The following is a 19,013-nucleotide window of genomic DNA, read 5'->3' as shown; positions in this document are numbered from 1 at the left end:
ATAGTTGGAAAAAAAGAGAGCTCTGAAGAATTTTATTAAGTTAATTATTTCAGCCTAAGGAGAGAGTGAAATGAATGCTTCATGAAGTTCATTACAAAGGACAAGCTACAAATTCTCATTTCCTAGCTCTTACAGGTATCTCTGGGGTATCTTTTTTTCCATTTTCTCTTCACAGAACAAGCAAAATGATCTTGCCTTTATTATAGATTTATTCCCAATAGGTCAAAAACATTTCTCTTTTGACTCTTTATTGGGAACACAATAGAAGGGAGAAAAAGAGGGTTGGCTTGATGGTAATGCTATGTGTTATTATACAGAAGGTCCCTAGTTTGATCCTTGGGTCATCCAAGCCTATGGATTTTGCAGAGGCAGCATCCACAACCCATCAAGATGGAGTCATAGTCATTAAGGCTGACACTTGGTGGCCAGATTTAGAGACCCTTATCCAGGCTTCTGGAAGGATCCCTCATGCATGGCTCCTGATCTTGGTATTTTTGCTGCAGGGACCATGCTTGTCTATGGGGGAATGAGTCTATTAAAAAAAGGGGGGTGAGCCCCAGGTATACATGAATGAAAGCTCATGGCACCTGGATCTCAGCACTGTTTCTAATTTAGCTGGAAGAAAAAAGAAAGGAGAGATTTCCGAACCAATCGAAAGAGGTGTCTAAGTCCGTTTGCGTCTAAGTCGCAAGTCATCCAAAGAAAAAAAACAGCTCAGAACACATTTTCGAAAAATATGTCCAAAATTTTTTTTTTGTTTTGAAAATCATCTAACTATACATCCTGCTGATCTGATTGTCCAAACCGCTAAATCATCCATCTTTATACCACATTTCCGTCCAACTTTTCATCCAAGTCAAAAACGCCTAGAACAAGCCCTGTTGGACATGGGAGGAGTCTGCAAAGTGATGGACTGAACACCCAGACATGGCACCTAAATAGTGGGGTACCTTACAGGCCACTGCTCTGAACTTCACAAAAAGGATGCCATGTCATCTCACTACAGCTCCCTTATATGGTGAGCTCCACAAACCACCTCCAGAATCCCCTAGACCCACTTATCTACCACCCGAATAGCCCTAATGGCCGCAGGAGCCACTTATATGCCAGTTCAAAAGGGTTTTAGGGGTGTATAGGGGAGTTCACATGTCTAAGTATCAATGCAGTGATTATAGGAGCTTATGGGCATGGGTCCTCCTCTCCATGGGTCCCTAACCCACCCTCAAGATGGCTTAAGCTGCCTCTGTGCTAGACGACTAGGCTTTCCTATGCCAGGCGGCCAGGTGATGATGGTCTGGAGGCTGAATTTTAAAGGTGTGATTAATATTTTTATGGGGGTGGGGAGGTCGGTGATCACTGGGGTAGTGTGTGGGTGTCTGTTTTATGTGTTTGCAGTGCTTATCTGGTGACTTTAGGTGAGTTTTTGTGACTTAGACCATGGTCTAAGTCACAACGTCCAAGTTCCGTTGATCCTGGGCTGTATAACTTTCGGTTATACATGTTGTACGACTAAGTCTAAGCCAGCCCACATCTCGCCCAACTCCGGCCCTCGACACTCTTCCCGAAATGCCCCGTTTAGCTTTGGTTGTTCAGCGGCACTATGAAGGCCTAGGTCGTTTAGAAATACGTCCAAAACCCAATTTTATTATCAGCACTTGGACTATTTGGGAAATATTCATCCAAGTGCCGACTTAGGCCGGTTTTTGGATGTTTTTCTTTTTCGATTATGAGTTTCAAGTTTCAAGTTTATTAAAAAAAATTTTTAGACCACTTATTCAGATTTCTAACAATATAAAATTACATAAAAGCACTTGAACTTTTAAAATTTTATTTTTATACATAATTTCATATTGCATTCACCAAACAAACAATGTGAATGATGGAAATACAAGAATAATATCCCACCCATCCGACCAAGATGATAAAGGGGATGGAACTCCTCTCATATAAGGAAAGACTAAAGAAGTTAGGGTTCTTCATCTTGGAAAAGAGACGGCAGAAGGGAGATATGATTGAAGTACAAAATTCTGAGTGGTTTAGAATAGATACAAGTGGATCAATTTTTTTTACGCTGTCAGAAATTATAAAGACTACAGGACACTCAATGAAGTTAAAGTGAGATACTTTTAACCAATAGAAAATAGCTAAGCTCTGGAACACATTACCAGAGGATGTGATGAGTGGTTATCATAGCTGGTTTAAAAAAAGATTTGGACAAGATCCTGGAGGAAAATTCCATAGTCTGCTATTGAGACAGACATGAGGGAAGCCACTGCTTGCACTGGATCAGTAGCATGGAATGTTGCTACTACTTGGGTTTCTACCAGGTACTTGTGACATGGATTGGCCACCATGAAGATAGATACTGGGCTAGATGGACCATTGGTCTGACCCAGTAAGGCTATTCTTATGTTCTTATAAGAGATAATTAATATGTTAAAAAAATCCAAATCCAAAACTTTTGCCCATAAAATTGATGGAGAAGCCAAAAGAAATTTATACATATCATGAAAGGTGCTACAATAGTCCTAAGACATGCTTGTTAAGGAACATCAGAGGGTGGCTAAACAATTGTGGAAGGTTCCTTTACTACTAAAAATTCCAACAGATGTTTAGGATCAAAGAACAAATAATTATGTCCTCTTAAAGAAAAAAAATCATAACATTTTAATGGGATAAGGAAGATACTGTAAAATTCTGCATTAGTTGGATTCTCCAGATTTAACAGTATAATTACTAATGTAGAAGTACTACAATATCTTGTATGATACTATATACAAGACAATCACAGAATTGAGTGTATTTGTATCACCTAACGGAAGTCTAATGGTCCACACTGCATTTCTACTCTTTTCTGTAGAGTGAAGTCTGAAGCTCTTGTGGCACGACAAGAACCTAAAGAGGAGGTAGAAGATGTAAGTATATCTGTATTTATAGAACTGTTCTACTTTTTGATTTATTGCAAGGTTTGGACAACTTTATCTTGTAAGTAGAACTGCCTTATATCCCCTGAATGATATTAAACCCTAGACTTCATTAGGCTGTACCGATCCCTCCATTGTAGCCATGATTATTTCACTTCAATTCTCTGTTTCTAAACAGGTTCATTTTGATCTCTTTTGGGATCCTTACCTGTTTTTCATGGCATCCATGGTCTTGCATAAGCAGCAGATGAATCTAGAGACTCGTGGGTTGTGCCCATTTACTAGCACTGAATTGAACTCTGTCTTATAAGATGGAATGTCCCCTGGTCAATCTGTATTCTCTATCTCCAGCAGGCAGAAGGACCTTACCTCTCAAGCTCCTGGTCTCTGTACCTCTGTTCTGTGTTCCTTAGTTCAAGCTGAGCTTTGGGGGTGTCCTGGCTGAGCAGTGCCAGCTTTAGGAGTCAAACCTGGTAAAGCCAGGTCCCTGCTACTTAGTCTTTTTCTCATTTCCCACATTGTTGAAAACCAAAAAAAGAGTGAAGAGATAATTGGCACTTTAGCTGTGACTGCCTTACATCTTTAAAAAGAGAGTTATTCTGCTTCTTGTTTTAGGGAATCCTTTCTCCCCGTTTGGTAGTTCTGGTTGAGTATTCCTTTAAATTTTTTTATTGAGTTGGGCTCCATTGCTCTTTTGTGTTTGTTTTTTTTTTTTTTATTATTATTATTTATTTATTATTTTCAACTTAAATTTCAAGTATTGCACTTGTACAGAAAGCAAGAATAGGATAGATATCAAATACAAAGCAATATAAATCTTAAATTAAACAAATATACTATTTATGCTCAAGTCCACAATTAGGATCCAAGAATTATTGAAAATTGGCGAAATTATCTAAAAAGAAAATTGTAAAAGAAACTGAGAACTATAGCACTGAGATGAGGTCACAATATCCTAAATATAGGGCTCAAAGATTGTTAACATTCAGGCGAGACATAGCCACAAAGTTTGTCAATTGTGATGGTTCAAAAAACACATATTTAAGAGTACGGTGATATACAATACATTTACACGGATGTCTCAAATAAAAAGTTGCTCCCAAAGATAAAACCCCAGGTTTCAAAAGAAGAAATTCACGGCGACGCCTTTGCGTCTCCCGTGCCAAATCTGGGAACATTTGTATTTTATAACCAAGAAAGCTTTTTTGTCTATTTTTAAAGAAAAGTTTTAACAACCATGTTTTATCAATTGGCAAAGCTAAAGTAATAATCATGGTGGCTGGTGATGCTAGATCCTTCTCAGATATTTCTAAGATCTTTGATATATTTGGAAGTTCTTGATCTGAAGGTTTTTCTTTTAGTTGTTGATTTTGTTCTTTATCAGGCAAATAATAAACCCGTGAAAATGGTGGTAATGAATCTTCGGGTATCTCTAAGTTCTCTACTAAATATCTCTTAAGCATTTCTCTAGGTGTTACTAACTCAAGTCTTGGAAAGTTAATTAACCTTAAGTTATTACTGCGTGAATTGTTCTCAAGCATTTCAGTCTTCTTCCTTAGGTTAATATTATCTTTAACTAATACCTCTTGAACTTGTTTCAATGATACAATTTCTTTTTCCATTTTTTGAACAGATAAATTAGAAATATTCGTTTCTTTTCTTAAATCCTTCAATTCTTTATCATGTTCCTTAATTTTCCCTTCAATTTGTTGGAGTGTAGGAGTAATTTTTTTAACAAAACCAGCCAATAAGTCCCAGATAGAGTCTAAAGTTACTTCTGCAGGTTTAATCAATTCAATTGAGGTTTGTGTAGGTGTAGAGTGCTCACCGTTCTGAAGTCCTTCGGGGGGGTGTCTTCAGCCCTTCCCCCTCATATTGAGATGATATTCCCCCAGGTACCTCCATAGGGGCCCTGGAAAAGTGGGCCCCAGTCTCCAAGCTCTCCAGTAAATCTTCCCTTGCCTCTGGAGAGGAGAAAACCAGTGAATCCGGGGTTTCCCCGCCCCTGGGAGAGCTGGTCGTCTGGGGTTGCGGGGGCGGTGCCCTAACGTCGGGGCTCAGTGTAGTGTCGGGCCCAGGAACATCCACGTTGGTTTCGCCTCCCTGTGTTGTCAGCGGGCCGCCATCCGACGTCACTGCGACCTCCTGCATGCGCCGCAGTAAATCCTGAATATTCCCGAGACCCGGGGCTCCAGGACGCCGCGAGGCAGAAGCGGCACTCCGGCCCCGTCTCTTCGGCATCGCGGTAAGTAATTACCGTTAAGGAAATTAAGAGAAGCACAGTCCTGGGACACGCAGCTCAGCGCGTCCTGTCTCAGATCGCCATCTTGGATCCCTATCCTTTTGTGTTTATTTTCATTCAATTCTGGGCTGAGGATGTTGAGTACTGCTTTCGCCTTGGAAAGTGAAAAGCAGCATCAGGGCATTGTCTGGGAAGTTGTTCAGGTTCTCCTACCATGGATGCTATGCTAGTAGGTGAGGGACCATTGGTTTCCCATGTGGGGGAAGAGAGGCCACACTGTCTTCAATCTCCCTTAACCATTTTACATCAGCAGCTCCTCCTGTGTATTTGGGTAATACAGTGTTGGGGGAGCATATGACTGTGCCTACCCCCTAATTTTCTGGGAGTTCTCAAGAGCCTTTCTCCCCAGAGTTTGTTTTATTACAAGTTTGATGTCAAGGTTATCTTTTTGTGCCATAGCTTCCAATTCCCCCATCTTATTCCTTAGGCTCCTTGCATTCATATACATACATTTGAGTTTGCGGCCTGTTACTTTCTTGCATTTCCTTCCCTCTTCAGTCCCTTTTGATCCGTCAGGATTTCTGTCTTGCCTATGATCCGGTGAGTCTTCCCCGCTATCTTCCTGCACGGTATCATCTGGGTATACTGTTTTCCGAACCATCGACTCTTGGTCGACTGTCGGCTTTCCCCGTCTTCCTAGTTTAAAAACTTCTCAATTTTTCTCTTGATGTTGCTTGCAAGTAGCCTCATTCCGTCTTTGCTGAGGTGGAGTCTATCCTTCCTGTATAGCTTGCTCTTCCCAAGGCCGGATTTAGATGAAAAGAGGCCCTAGGCTATTCCACTTATGAGGCCCTTTCACCTCCCATTTTTAAGTTTGTAAATTACATGAGAGATAATAAAATACATCATTACTGTGATATATATCAATATGTTAAATGGGACATGTTATTGGTACTAACCTTTATAAAAAATGTGACACGGATCTTGAGGCCCTAGGCTGAAGCCTAGTTAGCCTAGTTAGCCTATAGGAAAATCCGGCTCTGCTCTTCCCCCAGAACATTGTCCAGTTGTGCACCAAGTGGAATCCTTCTCCCTCACACCAGCGCCTCATCCACGCGTTGACTGCTTGCAGCTCCGTTTGCCTCTTCTCGTCGGCCCTGGGTACTGGAAGGATCTCTGAGAATGCTACCCTCAGCGTTCTGGTCTTCAGCTTCCCTCCTAGTATCCGGAACTGGTCCTTCAGTCCTTCTCTGCTGTAGTTCCTGTTGCTCACGTTGTTTGTCCCCACGTAGATCACCACCGCTATATCTTCCTCTTCCACGCTGTCGATGATCCTGTCGATGCGGCTCACTATATCTTCTATCTTGGCTCTGGGTAGGCATGTCACCAGCCAATCCTGTCTTTCTCCCGCTATGTGGCTGTTGACTTGTCTGATGATGGAGTACCTCATAACGATAGCTGTCCTCTCTATCTTTTCTTGTCTCTCCAGCCGCAGGTCCATGTCCCTGGTGTATGTCCATTTCTCCAGCCGAAGGTCTGTGTCCTCTGCATACTTCCATCTTCCCTCATCCTGGTGTTGGCTTGCATCGGACTCGTATTTCTGTGGGTTCCCTCCGCTGCTTCCAGGTCTCGTGCTGTGTCACCCATTTCTTCCTTGTACTTGTCCTCCAGGTGGTCCTTACTCACTGTAGGTGTATCTTGGCAGTTCCACAGTTGCTGGTGATTCTCCACAGCCTCCTTGTATGCCTCCTCGATGAACTTCTCTAACTCCCAGACTTCTTCCTCTATCTTGAAGTTTTCTGCCTTTCTGTCATCCTTCTCCACTGCTCGAAGTGCTTCTAGTTCCAGTATTCTGCCTTCCAGAAGTCTGACTTGTTTCTTCAGGCCCTCCAGTTCCTCGTACTGAGTGCATACATAAGACCACCTCCCAGAGGGGAGGTAGTCATACATATGGCAAATGGTGCAGACAACTGGGTAGCTCAACATCCTGCTTCTGTCTGCTGCTTCCATTGCTGTACTCTTGCCGGTCTGCAGTCTGAAGTGGCTTCTCCCTGTTTCCTTATGTAGCGTCCTTGTTGTTACTGTGAAATCCCTCTCCTGATTTTAAACCTGCTACCCTTGCTTGCTTGTTGCTTGTGTGTCCTCTGTGTCTGCTGTGGTTGTCCTCTGTGTCTGCTGTGGTTGCCCTTTTTTCTTCTTTGCAGTGACTCGTCTCTTCTTAAGGCCCTTCGCAAAGGCACTCTTGCTAAGGCGAGCGCCTTTAATGCTTGCCTTCGCACGCCGAACAGCTGAGCACCATTGGCCCCTCCCTTTTAAGGAGGAGCTCCGGTGGATGATGTCGGGGGGGGGGTGGGATGGGCAGAGCTACCTCTTGCCGATGCCCCTTGCTCTCTCCTGCTTCTTCTTCCCTTCTCCTGTTCTCTCCTGCGCTTTTCTCTCCTTCTGCTTCTCCTTTCCTGCTTGCCTGCCCAAGCCTGACTAACTCAGCTCTGTTGGCCCCTCCCATTTTAAGGAGGAGCTCCGGTGAATGACATCAGGGGGGGCGAAGCTATCTCTCACCGATGCCCCTTGCTTTCTCCTGCCTCTTCTTCCCCTCTCCTATGCTTCTCCTTTCCTGCTTGTCTGCCTAAGCCTGAATACTCTGTTAAGAGCCTATTCTCTACAGGAACATAGGCATCTCCTTTCCTTTATAAAATAATAAGCTAATAGTGAATATGCATGCCTATTAATTAGGTGTAAGCACTTATACCAGCCTAGAGCTGGCATAAGTGTGTGCATGCCTAAATTGTGGTGATAATGCTTATAGAATAAGTTACATGTATGTAAATCACGCTGACACCAGACTCTGCCTATGTAAGATAATACGCCTATTTACAGAGTAGCACCTAGGTGGAATTTTGGCATATATACATGTATCTGCCATTCTAATAAAATACACACATTATCACTTTATAGAACTGCTCTCTGTGTGTGCAGCCAAACTTAAAGCTCAGGCACAAATTCTTGCATGTTCCAATGTACAAAATGAAGGATAAGATTCCTGACTAGCATGCCAACAGAATACTGGATTGTACTATCACAATCTATCTGATAAATGTAAATACATGAATCTTCCTCTGTCCCACTTGCCACTTTATTGAGTCTATCTCCCTTTTAAAATCTCATCTGGGAAGAGAAAGCTTGTCTCTTCTCCTTGCTTTGTTCTTAAACCATAAAAGGGTGCTGTATCACTGACTGTTACACAGTCATTCTATTCCACCACCATTCTATTCCTTTCTTTCGTATGTTTACAAGGTTAGATTAGCAGATGGTAGGTTGCAGCCTTGGCTCCCATGTACTAACACTGTTCCTCTGTTTCTTGTTGGCTGAAGCAGTGCTCGTCCCCATTGCAGGACAACATTCCAATTGCTCAGCGCCGACGCTTCACTCGCGTGGAAATGGCTCGTGTGCTGATGGAGCGGAACCAGTATAAGGAGCGGCTGATGGAGCTGCAAGAGGCTGTGAGGTGGACAGAGATGATCAGGTGAGATTAGTAGACCTTGGGTATAAAATCCTAGATCAAAGACTGTTTAACACCAGTTAGAATGTCACAATATTGCTTCTTTCATGTGGACAAAAAACTGAAACCTCATCTACATGCAAATAACTTTTCCAAATTTCAAGCACACTTCCATATAAAAGATTTCCAATGGTAAATGATTCAAGTGAAAACAACTGTAGAACTACTTATCTGAAACAAGGTTAACACAGAGTTGTGGTGTCCCTCTATGCACACCTTCTGTGGCAGGTTCTTGGACAATGGTTTTCACCAGCTTGATGCTTCAAATGGCCTCACAATTCAAAGATTATCCCACAAAATAATCACTCAGGAATATGCAGAGTTCCACTTTTCTTCTGGGAACTCTTCTGTGGCTCTATAAGAGATTATTCTCCCTATCTGTCACTTACTGAGGTTCAGTTCTTGCTCTGTCCAACTACCATTACTCCCCTCAGAGTAAATCCCTGTATTCTATTATCCTGTATGTTTTTATTTCCTGTCAGTTAGTTGTAAGCTCTATGACATAACTAACATGCTTAACTAATGCACTTTATTAATTATATAAAGGGTAATTTTCAAATCCATTATCACTAGCTGAATTGTCCTGTCTGAACAAGGCTAATCATAGGCAGGGGCAAGAGGTGCAGTCACAAAAGGCCTCGTGGCTTGACATGTTATCCCCTTCTCTCCACCCTGTCCAAGTCTCTCTCACCTTCCTGTTCTGTGCTGTGTAGGGGGTTACTGGTGATAGTGACTCTGGTGGAGTACCTAGGGCACCCTGGAATAGCTAGTTTTTAAAGTACACCAGGAGGAGGGGGTTCAAAGAGTGGGAAAAATGCCAGATCAGGGGTGTGGTGGGGGGAAGATGAAGGGGCAAAAATGATGGGCCTGGAAACAGAGAGGGAGATGGTAGACAATAGGATGGAGAGAGGGATGAGAAAGGGAAAGAAGGATAGGGAGAGAAATACTGGATAGAAGAGCAGTTGGGAAGAGAAAAGGAAAGATAGTGGACTTAAGGGAAGTGTGTGACGGGGTGGGGGAGGAGGGAGGGAGAGAGAGAGATGGACTAGAAGGGCAGTTAGGAAGAGAAAGGGAGAGATAGTGGACCCAGGAGAGGTGGTAGAGTGGGAGAGATATGGGATGGGAGGGCAAACTGGAAGAAAAAGAGAGAAGTTGGACCTGGGGAAGAAAGAGAGGAAGAAAAGCTTGGTCTGGGGATGGAATGAAAAGGAAAGATAGTGGACTTAAGGGAAGTGTGTGACGGGGGTGGGGGAGGAGGGAGGGAGAGAGAGAGATGGACTGGAAGGGCAGTTAGGAAGAGAAAGGGAGAGATAGTGGACCCAGGAGAGGTGGTAGAGTGGGAGAGATATGGGATGGGAGGGCAAACTGGAAGAAAAAGAGAGAAGTTGGACCTGGGGAAGAAAGAGAGGAAGAAAAGTTTGGTCTGGGGATGGAATGGAGGGAGACATGCTGCATTTCTTCCTCCTTCGTCCCATTGTTCAGCATCAAAGTATGTGTGTGGGGGGAGGGGGAAGGGAGAAGAAGAACAGAAGATAGAGAGAATAATGTTGGACCATAGGAGGTAGGGAGACAGAGGAAGAGAGATGGAACCATGGGGGGCAGGAGGGAAGAAAGATGGGATAGGAATAGTCTAGGGGGTGGAAGGAAAGGAACAGGGAGATGTCAGACAATGAGAGTGAGGTGGGCTACAAAAGTAGAGAAAGGGAGAGGGAATTCTTGAAATGGTAGAGCCATATGGGAGAGTTCAAAAGGGGGATGGCAAGAAGATGAGCGAGGAGAGAATAGTGAGGAAAATGTAGAAATATGATAACGGGAAGTAGGTGAAAAGAAATAGGAGGCTGGGAAGAGTGAGATGGGAAATGGGAGAGCTAGGGACTGAGAGGAGATGGAAAATTGATAGATAGCTGAAAATTTAAAAAAAGGAAAAGGAAATCTGACTTTTTGCTCTCATTTCCATGCCAAATATCACAGTATCATAGGATAGTGCCACCGGATTATCTAACAAATTATTAATTTGGTCCCAAATTGATTTCCAAAAATTCATAATAAATGGGCAATGAAACAATAAATAATCTAAAGTTCCTGCTTCCAAATGACAATGCCAACATCTATTAGACAAAGAACTATCTAATTTTTGTAACCTAACAGGGGTCCACAACGCTCTATGCAACAGAAAAAAACAAGTTTGTCTCATAGATGCTGACACCGTACATTTCATCCTCCAAGACCAAATTCGTGGCTATTGAGATGCAGTAATTTCATGCTTAATCTCAATGCTCCAAATATCTCTTAAACCATTTTTTAATTTATTTTTATTAAATCCATTTAACACTTTGTACCACTGGGCGGCCTGGTGACCCAAGAAGTCTGTCTGAAAACACAGAAACTCCATACTATAATGATTATTAAGGTGGCACTATCCTATGATACTGTGATATTTGGCATGGAAATGAGAGCAAAAAGTCAGATTTCTGTGAATAATAATAAATTATTACTTATAATGACTGGTGTTGCCATTCAGCAAATCAGGATGTATGGAAGCCATTAACAAAATATTGTACGGAGTAGCTGAGTTTGTTTCCCTTAATTTTATTAGTATTAATTGGGTAGGGTGGGGATATTTTATTAATACATATTTATATTATACTGGATTATATGCTAGGGAGGGAGGGAAGGGGGAGTGATAAGATTTTAAGTAATGTGCAAATGATAGTTTGTAAGTGATATATTTATTGTTAATGTGATTGAATATATGTAACACTTAATGTAATCTTAAAAATGAATAAAGAATATTAAAAAAAAAAGGAAAAGGGTAAGAAAGAGGGTGACATTTGGGTGGACAGAGATAGAAAAAAAGGGAGGAAAAGAGCTCAAAGAGAAAAATCCATATTTTAGAGACAGCTATAGTGAGGAGAATGAAACAGGAGAGAAATGGAAAATGAATAGCAGACACTGGAAGGAGAATTAGCAGAAAACTGACAAGAAAACAAAAAAGAGAAATGGGGACCAAGATGTTGGAAAAACAAAGGCCCTGATTCTATAAAAGTCACCTAAAGTTAAGCGCTTAGATCGGCACACCTAGCCAATCTAGCTACCTAATTTTTTTAAATTGGTAAAAAGGTTGTATATTATTGCATCCTATTTTGGTACAATAAACATTGCCTACATCTTGTACATAGCCTGCAGTTTTTTCTTGGTTTCTTCTTGCTGTTTGGTTCACTGCAGACTACGTTGGATTTTTTTCCTTGTTGCACTTATGCTGCCAAGACATTTTGCTATGGGTCTTTAAAAGCCTTACACTCTTAACACAGTGTCTCTCAAACTGTGTGCCATAGCACAGTGGTGTGCCCTGAAGAGATTCTGGGTGTGCCAAGAGAGATTCCAGAATTTTACTTTAAAAAAAAATTTTTTTTAAAAATTCACTTCATAAGTATACATTAGAATAGATGACATGTATGTCGCGTACATGAGAATCTGTCAATGTTATGAGCATCTGTGTGCATAAGGATACACTAGGATGATCTTGGGTCTTAAGGATTTCTCATACGAGGACAGGCTGCACAGATTGCGGCTATACTCTCTCGAAGAGCGTAGGGAGAGGGGAGACATGATTGAGACATTTAAGTACATCACTGGCCGCATAGAGGTGGAAGACAACATTTTCTCTTTCATGGGTCCGTCAGCCACAAGAGGACATCCGCTGAGAATCAGGGGCGGGAAATTTCATGGGGATACCAGGAAGTACTTCTTCACAGAAAGAGTGGTAGACCATTGGAACAAACTCCCAGAGCAGGTGATCGCGGCCAGCAGCATACAAGATTTTAAGAATAAATGGGATGCCCACGTCGGATCTTTACGAAGGCAGTATAGAGGTGATACCACCTGTGAGCGACCCCTTAGGAGGTTGTTAGGGTAGGGTTAATGGAGTGGGCAGACTTGATGGGCTATGGCCCTTTTCTGCCGTCATCTTCTATGTTTCTATGTTTCTAATTGGCCAGACATTCTTCGACATGATTGGTCCTTGAAAACTAACTGCAAGTAATTTTATTTTTTATGCAGTAGTTATCCTAACTTGAGCAACAAAACAATCAAGGCTTTGTTACCATTTGGATCTTCTAATCTTTGAACTTGGATTTTCAGCTCTGAGAGAAATTAAATCGAAAAAAAAAAAGAATGACTGCAGACGGTGGATGATGAAATGAGTGTTTGCTTAAGAACTATTGAGCTGCATTTTTAATTAATTTGCACTCAAAAACAAGCACATCCATCACATTGATTAGCAATTCTATCCTATCTATTTTAGTTTCACTGTTATTACCATTACCCATACTTTAAATAAATAATTCTCAAATTTAATTTTTTGTTGGTTTTGCAATTTTATAATTTCAATTATAATGTGCTGTGAAAAACATTTGCTCTGTTTAGTGTGCTGGAGCTAAAAAAGATTGAGACACACTGCTCTAACAAATGTACTCCCTAGTAGAGAATGACACGGGTACCGTTTACCGTGGTCGCCGCAGTAAATCCGCAAGAATGGAGACATTTGCAACTGGTTTACCACAGGAATGGGGACAAGACCTTTCACTGCCCCGCGGGATTGGGGCCAAGACATTATACTACCCCTTAGGTGTGGTGAAAAGTCTTGCTCCTGTGTTAAAAAACTGCACCCGTGTCAGACTCGGCATCTCCTCCCCAGCTCGTCTTGCGCCTATTTTACCTTCAGGAGCCAGCCATGCCACAATGAAGACAGAAGGAACCCAAAATCAAAGCTTGAGACCAATGTGATTTGAAGAATAAAATTACCAGACAACAAAAGGTGGAAAAAAAATAAATTTTATTTTATATTTTGTGATTAGAATATTTCAGATTTGAAATATGTATCCTGCTGGAGCTGGTATTAGACATAACTGGGGACCACAAAGCCCAGGCTATGCTTCTTTAGCTTCCAGCTGGCTTAGGACTCTCTCTCAGACCAGGGGGCAGTTGGCCTAGTTGCTCTCCCCTAACACTATTCCTGCCATGTGTGACTGAAGTATTCTGTTAACTTGATTTTTCTAAGTAGCATTCTGTAGTAATTTGGTTTGTTCAGTTTTCACAATAGTGGAGGGGATATTTGTGAAAGGGAGGGGAGACAAGGGTTTTGTTGATCCTTGCTCGGTATTATTTGTGTTTATAAAATGACAATTGTACAGAATATTGTCTCTTTTTATACTTTAATAAAAGAAATTCAGTATAAAATCATAACTATTTGAGGCTTGTGCGGATGGGATCTGACAGTTTGCGGGGCAGGGACGGTGACTAAGCTTGTGGGGATGGGGCAGGAACGGGGACTGAGCATGCAGGGACGGGGCAGGGACGGGGACTGAGCTCACGGGAATGGGACAGGAATGGGGACAAGCTCATGGGGACAGGGTTAGAATGGTGATAAATTCCCCTCCCCCCCCGTGTCATTCTCTACTTCCTAGGTGTCTGCTTAAACAGCCAGGGTAGGCTAGTCTTGCCTTCCTGGATGCTAAATGTGCACAAGCTTATACACGCATCTACTCTAGGGGACTGACTACAAATACTAGCAGTGTATAAATAGAAGAGTGCCCCCTAGGGGATAAAAGTAAGGGTGGCCTGTTAGAATTCACTAGACAGTCATGGAATAATATAAAATGTGAATGAGACTGAGGATCCCAGCTAGAAAAAGAGTACTACAGCAGTATTCCTCTTATAAAAAATATGATTTCTCTACAAAGTTTGATATGTCACTAGTTGCCACTGAATGATAGGACTACTAAATTTCATTGTTGTCTTTTATTGTGCTTGCAGAGCATCCCGGGAGCACCCATCTGTACAAGAGAAGAAGAAATCAACCATTTGGCAATTGTAAGTTAACCAATGATGCAGGCAGATTTGAGAGAAGATTCTATATAGGTCGTCCAAAGTTGGATGTGCAAATTATTGAGTTAACGAGGTATCAACATTCAGTAATTGGAGTTAATTGGCAGCAATTTGGATTTCCCCAGGCCCATCTGGCCTAGTGGCTATTGTATAACATCCATGCCTAAATTTTATAGCATGCAACTCAAAAGTGGCATGTGTAGGTCAGAGAGGTATTCCCACTTGTTAAATTCAAGTATTCGTGTGCCCAGCTGCTATCAGTTGAATGTGAGGATTTACAGCAGACGTAAGTCCGTGCTCCCAAAGTTGGGCATGGGAATCCGCTCTAAGCACTATTCTGTAAAGGTCGCCCAGTACTAAGTAACCTTTATTGAGGTGGTGCTTAGAACAGATCTTAATGGCGCCTATCTTTGGGTATCATATACTGAATCCATAATGGGCTCATTTTTTCTTGCTTCCTAGTGATCTGTTTCTAAAGGATAGAGTCATTGTACTTATTAAAGATTTAATGGAAATGGGGTCAGTTATGTTTGTAGAGTAAATGGTCGCTATAAAACTGACTATAAGGAAAAAGGCTGAAATTAACACTGCAGCAGAAACTATAAAGGTGGCCGTGGAGAAGAGGCTATAAAGATCACAAGATAAGGGCTGTGAAAATGAGACAGACAGTTTGCGACAAGGCTATTTCTGCCACTAGGCGGACCAAACATCTTCCTAGGGTGGCAGAATTTGGGGAGGGGTGGGGTGGGGTGTATCTTGTCTCCAGTGTAGCAGGTGAGCAGCATTTTAAATCTGCTATCAGCGTAGTGAGAGCCTTTCAACACATGTCTGATGAGAAGCTTATTAGAAGAAGCAGGACTTGGCAGTGCTTGAGCACAGGCCTATGCAGAAAAGTCTGCTGCTGTGCTTAGCTTTCTTTAGATGCTGCCTTGTGCTGCAACAGGGGAAGGTAGGGTAAAGGTGGTGACAGTCCAGAATGGAGATGGAAAGAGGTGGGAGATGCTGGACAGGAAGGAGAGGGGGTAGAGAGAAGAGGTAATATGCGGGATACCTGATGGGGAGAGATGCTGGCGAAAAGGGGAAAAGAGAGATGCTGTGTGTGTGTGTGTGTGTGTGCAGTGGCGTAGTAAGGGGAGCAGAGGGCAGTCTTCCCAGAGTGTGGTCTTGCTTGGGACGCCGGCACCCCTCCCCTTCAGCATGTGCGCTCCTTCCTTTCCCCTGTACCTTTTCAACTTCGGAGCGAGCAGCCACCAACTTGCTGCTCACGTTGGCTTCGGCGCTCTCTCTGATGTCACTTCCGGGACTTGCGCCTAGGGAGTGACATCAGAGCGAGCACGGAAGCCGACGCGGGCAGCAAGTTGGTGTCTGCTTGTGCCGAAGTTAAAAAAGGCGTGGGAAAGGTGCAGCAGTGGGATGGGGAAAAGGGCGTGAGAGGGGCACCACCGCCCCGGGCACTGCTCACCCTCGCTATGCCACTGTGTGTGTGAGAGACAGAGAGGTTAGGGAGGGACAGAGGAGATGCTGTTCTTGCTTCATCCATATCTCATCACCCGAATCTTGTTAATGAAGGGAAGGGGAGATGAAATTCTGGATACCTTGGGAAAGAGGCTGGGGAAAGGAAGGAGGATGTGCTGAACACTGAGAAAAGGGAAAGGGTTGAAAGAGAGAATGAGATGCTGGATGTGGGGCCTACAGAAGGGAAGCTGCTGGATTACAGTGGCTGAAGCTTTGCCTGGGGTCTCCTATATTCTTGGGCTGGTTCTGGTTTATAATAGAGCTGGTGAGTTGATATTTGACTAGTCACTTAGGAGTTTAGATGAAGAGTTTGAGAAATGTGCCATCACAGGACCTCTCATTACGGTATGATTATATAGTATTATATAATCATTATCAAAACAGTAATGTAACCTTGATAGTCTTTTGCTAAGAACCTACAGAAGGGCATTAGAAATTAATTCCATGATATGGGACAAGGCAGGAGGTAATCCTAAAGTTTTACTCCTATGCTGTTACTTTTATTTTTAACAATGCATTACTCATCCCATTCTTTTTCCTTCTTTCTGATAGCTTCAGTCGCCTCTTCAGCTCTTCATCCAGTCCCCCACCTGCAAAGAGGTCCTACCCATCGCTAAACATCCACTACAAGTCACCCACGACAGCAGGCTTCAGCCAGCGACGCAGCCACACCATGTGTCAAATCTCCTCTGGTGGTCGCACCCTTGAGTTTTTCCCTGATGAGTGAGTCTCTAAGTTGGAACCTGCTGTTGCTTAAGTCTCAGCGCATTGTCACTTTTCAAAATGTCCCTTTCTGCAGTGGAAATGAGACTTATGCCCTCATTTTACAAGCCTAGTCACATTGATACATGCATAAACCTAAGTGCGTACAAACGACAAGGGAGCGTGGTGTCGGTGTATTTGGGATGGTCAAGTGTGTGGAAAGTTCATAGACATTCTGTAAAATAGTGAGTGGAGTGGAACAGGTAGATATGAATTGCTTGTTTACTCTGCAAAAATACTAGAACTAGAGAGCATGCAATGAAGCTACTAAGTAGTAAATTTAAACAAACCGGAGAAAATATTTCTTCACTAAAAATGTAATTAAACTCTGGAATTCTTTGCCAGAGAATGTAATGTAAGTAATTAGCTTAGCAGAGTTTTAAAAAGCTTTGTATAATTTCCTAAAAGAAAAGTCGATAAACCATTGTTAAGATGGACTTGGGGAATCCACTGCTGGTCCGTGAACTGGTGGACTGACAGTCTGCAGGGCCAGCATGTGCATCGGGCACCTGACAGTGCTCTTCAGCCGCCGGTCCACGGTGCGACTGATGCAACATTGTCTTCAGGCGGCTCCCTCTTCCTCAGTATTGCAGTGCACAGAGCCGTGGGCAGAGGCTCCTACGCGTGTCCTGCGCCTGAACCAGAAGCTTTCTCTCTGATGTCACAACATCAGAGGGAAGGCTTCCAGATGAGGTGCGGGACGCGCAAGGAGCTACTGCCCACGGCTTTGTGCATTGCAGCATTGAGGAAGATGGAGCCGGCCCAAAGATAACACAGGGGGGCAGGCCAGAAGGCAAGGCACAGCATGGAAGGAGGGAGACAACAATGGCAGGGGGGAATTATTATTTTTTTTTTTTTAACTTTAGTGATTGATTTATATCTGCTGTCTGTTCAGGAAGAAACGTATTTGTTTCTTTTCCTCTGGGGTTGTACTGCATGCAGAGTCTTTGTTTGTTAGAGTTTGTTTGTATATATTAGTACTTTTAATTTTTGGTCCCGTATTTGCATGGGGTTATCTGTGTTTTGGTAGGAATGAATATTGAGAAGCATACAGTGTGCTTTGTGTAGTTTAATTTTGTGGTTAACCATTATGTGTTGTTAATACAATTATATTGTGTGTGTGTTTATAGGAAAAATGAATGGAAAAAATAGTATTACAATTAATACTATTATGGGGGCAGGGTCTGGGGCGGAGATTGGGTGGAGATGGGCAGGGTCTAGCCCATGATTTATCCCAGTGTTCTTCAACTGCCGGTGCTGGTCCACAAAATAATTATTTTATTTCCGCCAGTCCATAGGTGTCAAAAGGTTGAAGAACATTGATATACAGCATAAAATCTATTTTATTCTTCTAGTGTAATAGGAGCATCAGTCTTGAACCTGTAGGTTGTGAACCTCTGATCGTGAGATCCTATGTAGAGAGCCTCATTTACATTTTTCTTCTCTGCCTCTCATCACTCTGGGCTGTCCTGTAATTCCTCAGTTTTTCTCTCTACACATGAGATGTTAGGAGCCTATCTGTTCTATGTTTCTATGTTCTGCTTATGCTTATTTTTCTCTTAAATTTGGATTTTGTTTATCTGATTGTGAGGCTTTTTGGTGCTGCAGAGAATTCTGGTTAAGGGTCATCTCCGTCTGTGAGAGTACACATACTCTGAAGGCAGAGGTCACTCTTTGCAGGGCACCTGCTTGGCCAGCCTGCACCAACAGTCTGGGAGTTCGGGGACTGTTCCCATAGGAGCAAAGCTCACTCCAGGTTTTGTCCACAGAGAACTTGTGCGCAGGCTGAGTGGCCTCGTGGTGGTTTTGCACTTGGATCAGGGCTGACTACGCTTCCTCCCCACAACTTTGCGCACAGGTTCCAGTGGAGGTTGAGGTCTCAGTCCGCTTGGTAGGACTGAGGGGCAGTCTGAAGAAGCAAGCTGTCTGATTTCCATCCTTATCTGAGGCAGAAATCTTTTTGTTTACCCAGCTGCATTTTCAGCCTTAGCAGCTCCCAGCACCTGCATGGCACAGTGAGTACTGACTGTATAGCCTATGAGAAAAATCAGAGTGGGGTGTCTCTAAAAGTGTTTTTTTAGGGTTTCTGGGGCTAGGGACAGAGTTTCCCACCTCTAAAATCCTA

General features: G+C 42.8%; 1 protein-coding gene across 20 annotated transcripts in view; it reads left to right on the top strand.

The window, feature by feature from the left end:
• The window catches only part of MAPK8IP3 (mitogen-activated protein kinase 8 interacting protein 3), a 242,062-nt gene that overhangs the window by 130,634 nt on the left and 92,415 nt on the right, over positions 1-19,013 (top strand). For 17 of the 20 annotated variants that reach the window (XM_033914092.1, XM_033914105.1, XM_033914111.1 and 14 more), the window contains 4 exons: positions 2,861-2,915; positions 8,538-8,689; positions 14,540-14,596; positions 16,679-16,849. In XM_033914092.1, the coding sequence (XP_033769983.1) occupies positions 2,861-2,915; positions 8,538-8,689; positions 14,540-14,596; positions 16,679-16,849 (435 nt within the window). The remainder of the gene's footprint in view (positions 1-2,860; positions 2,916-8,537; positions 8,690-14,539; positions 14,597-16,678; positions 16,850-19,013) is intronic. The other 3 variants (XM_033914108.1, XM_033914097.1, XM_033914094.1) reach the window with 1 other exon arrangement.

This window comes from Geotrypetes seraphini, chromosome 11 (genome assembly GCF_902459505.1).
Source record: "Geotrypetes seraphini chromosome 11, aGeoSer1.1, whole genome shotgun sequence".
Taxonomy (NCBI): Eukaryota; Metazoa; Chordata; class Amphibia; order Gymnophiona; family Dermophiidae; genus Geotrypetes; species Geotrypetes seraphini.
The sequence above is the reverse complement of the archived record's forward strand: the minus strand, read 5'-3'. Positions and strand labels throughout refer to the sequence as shown.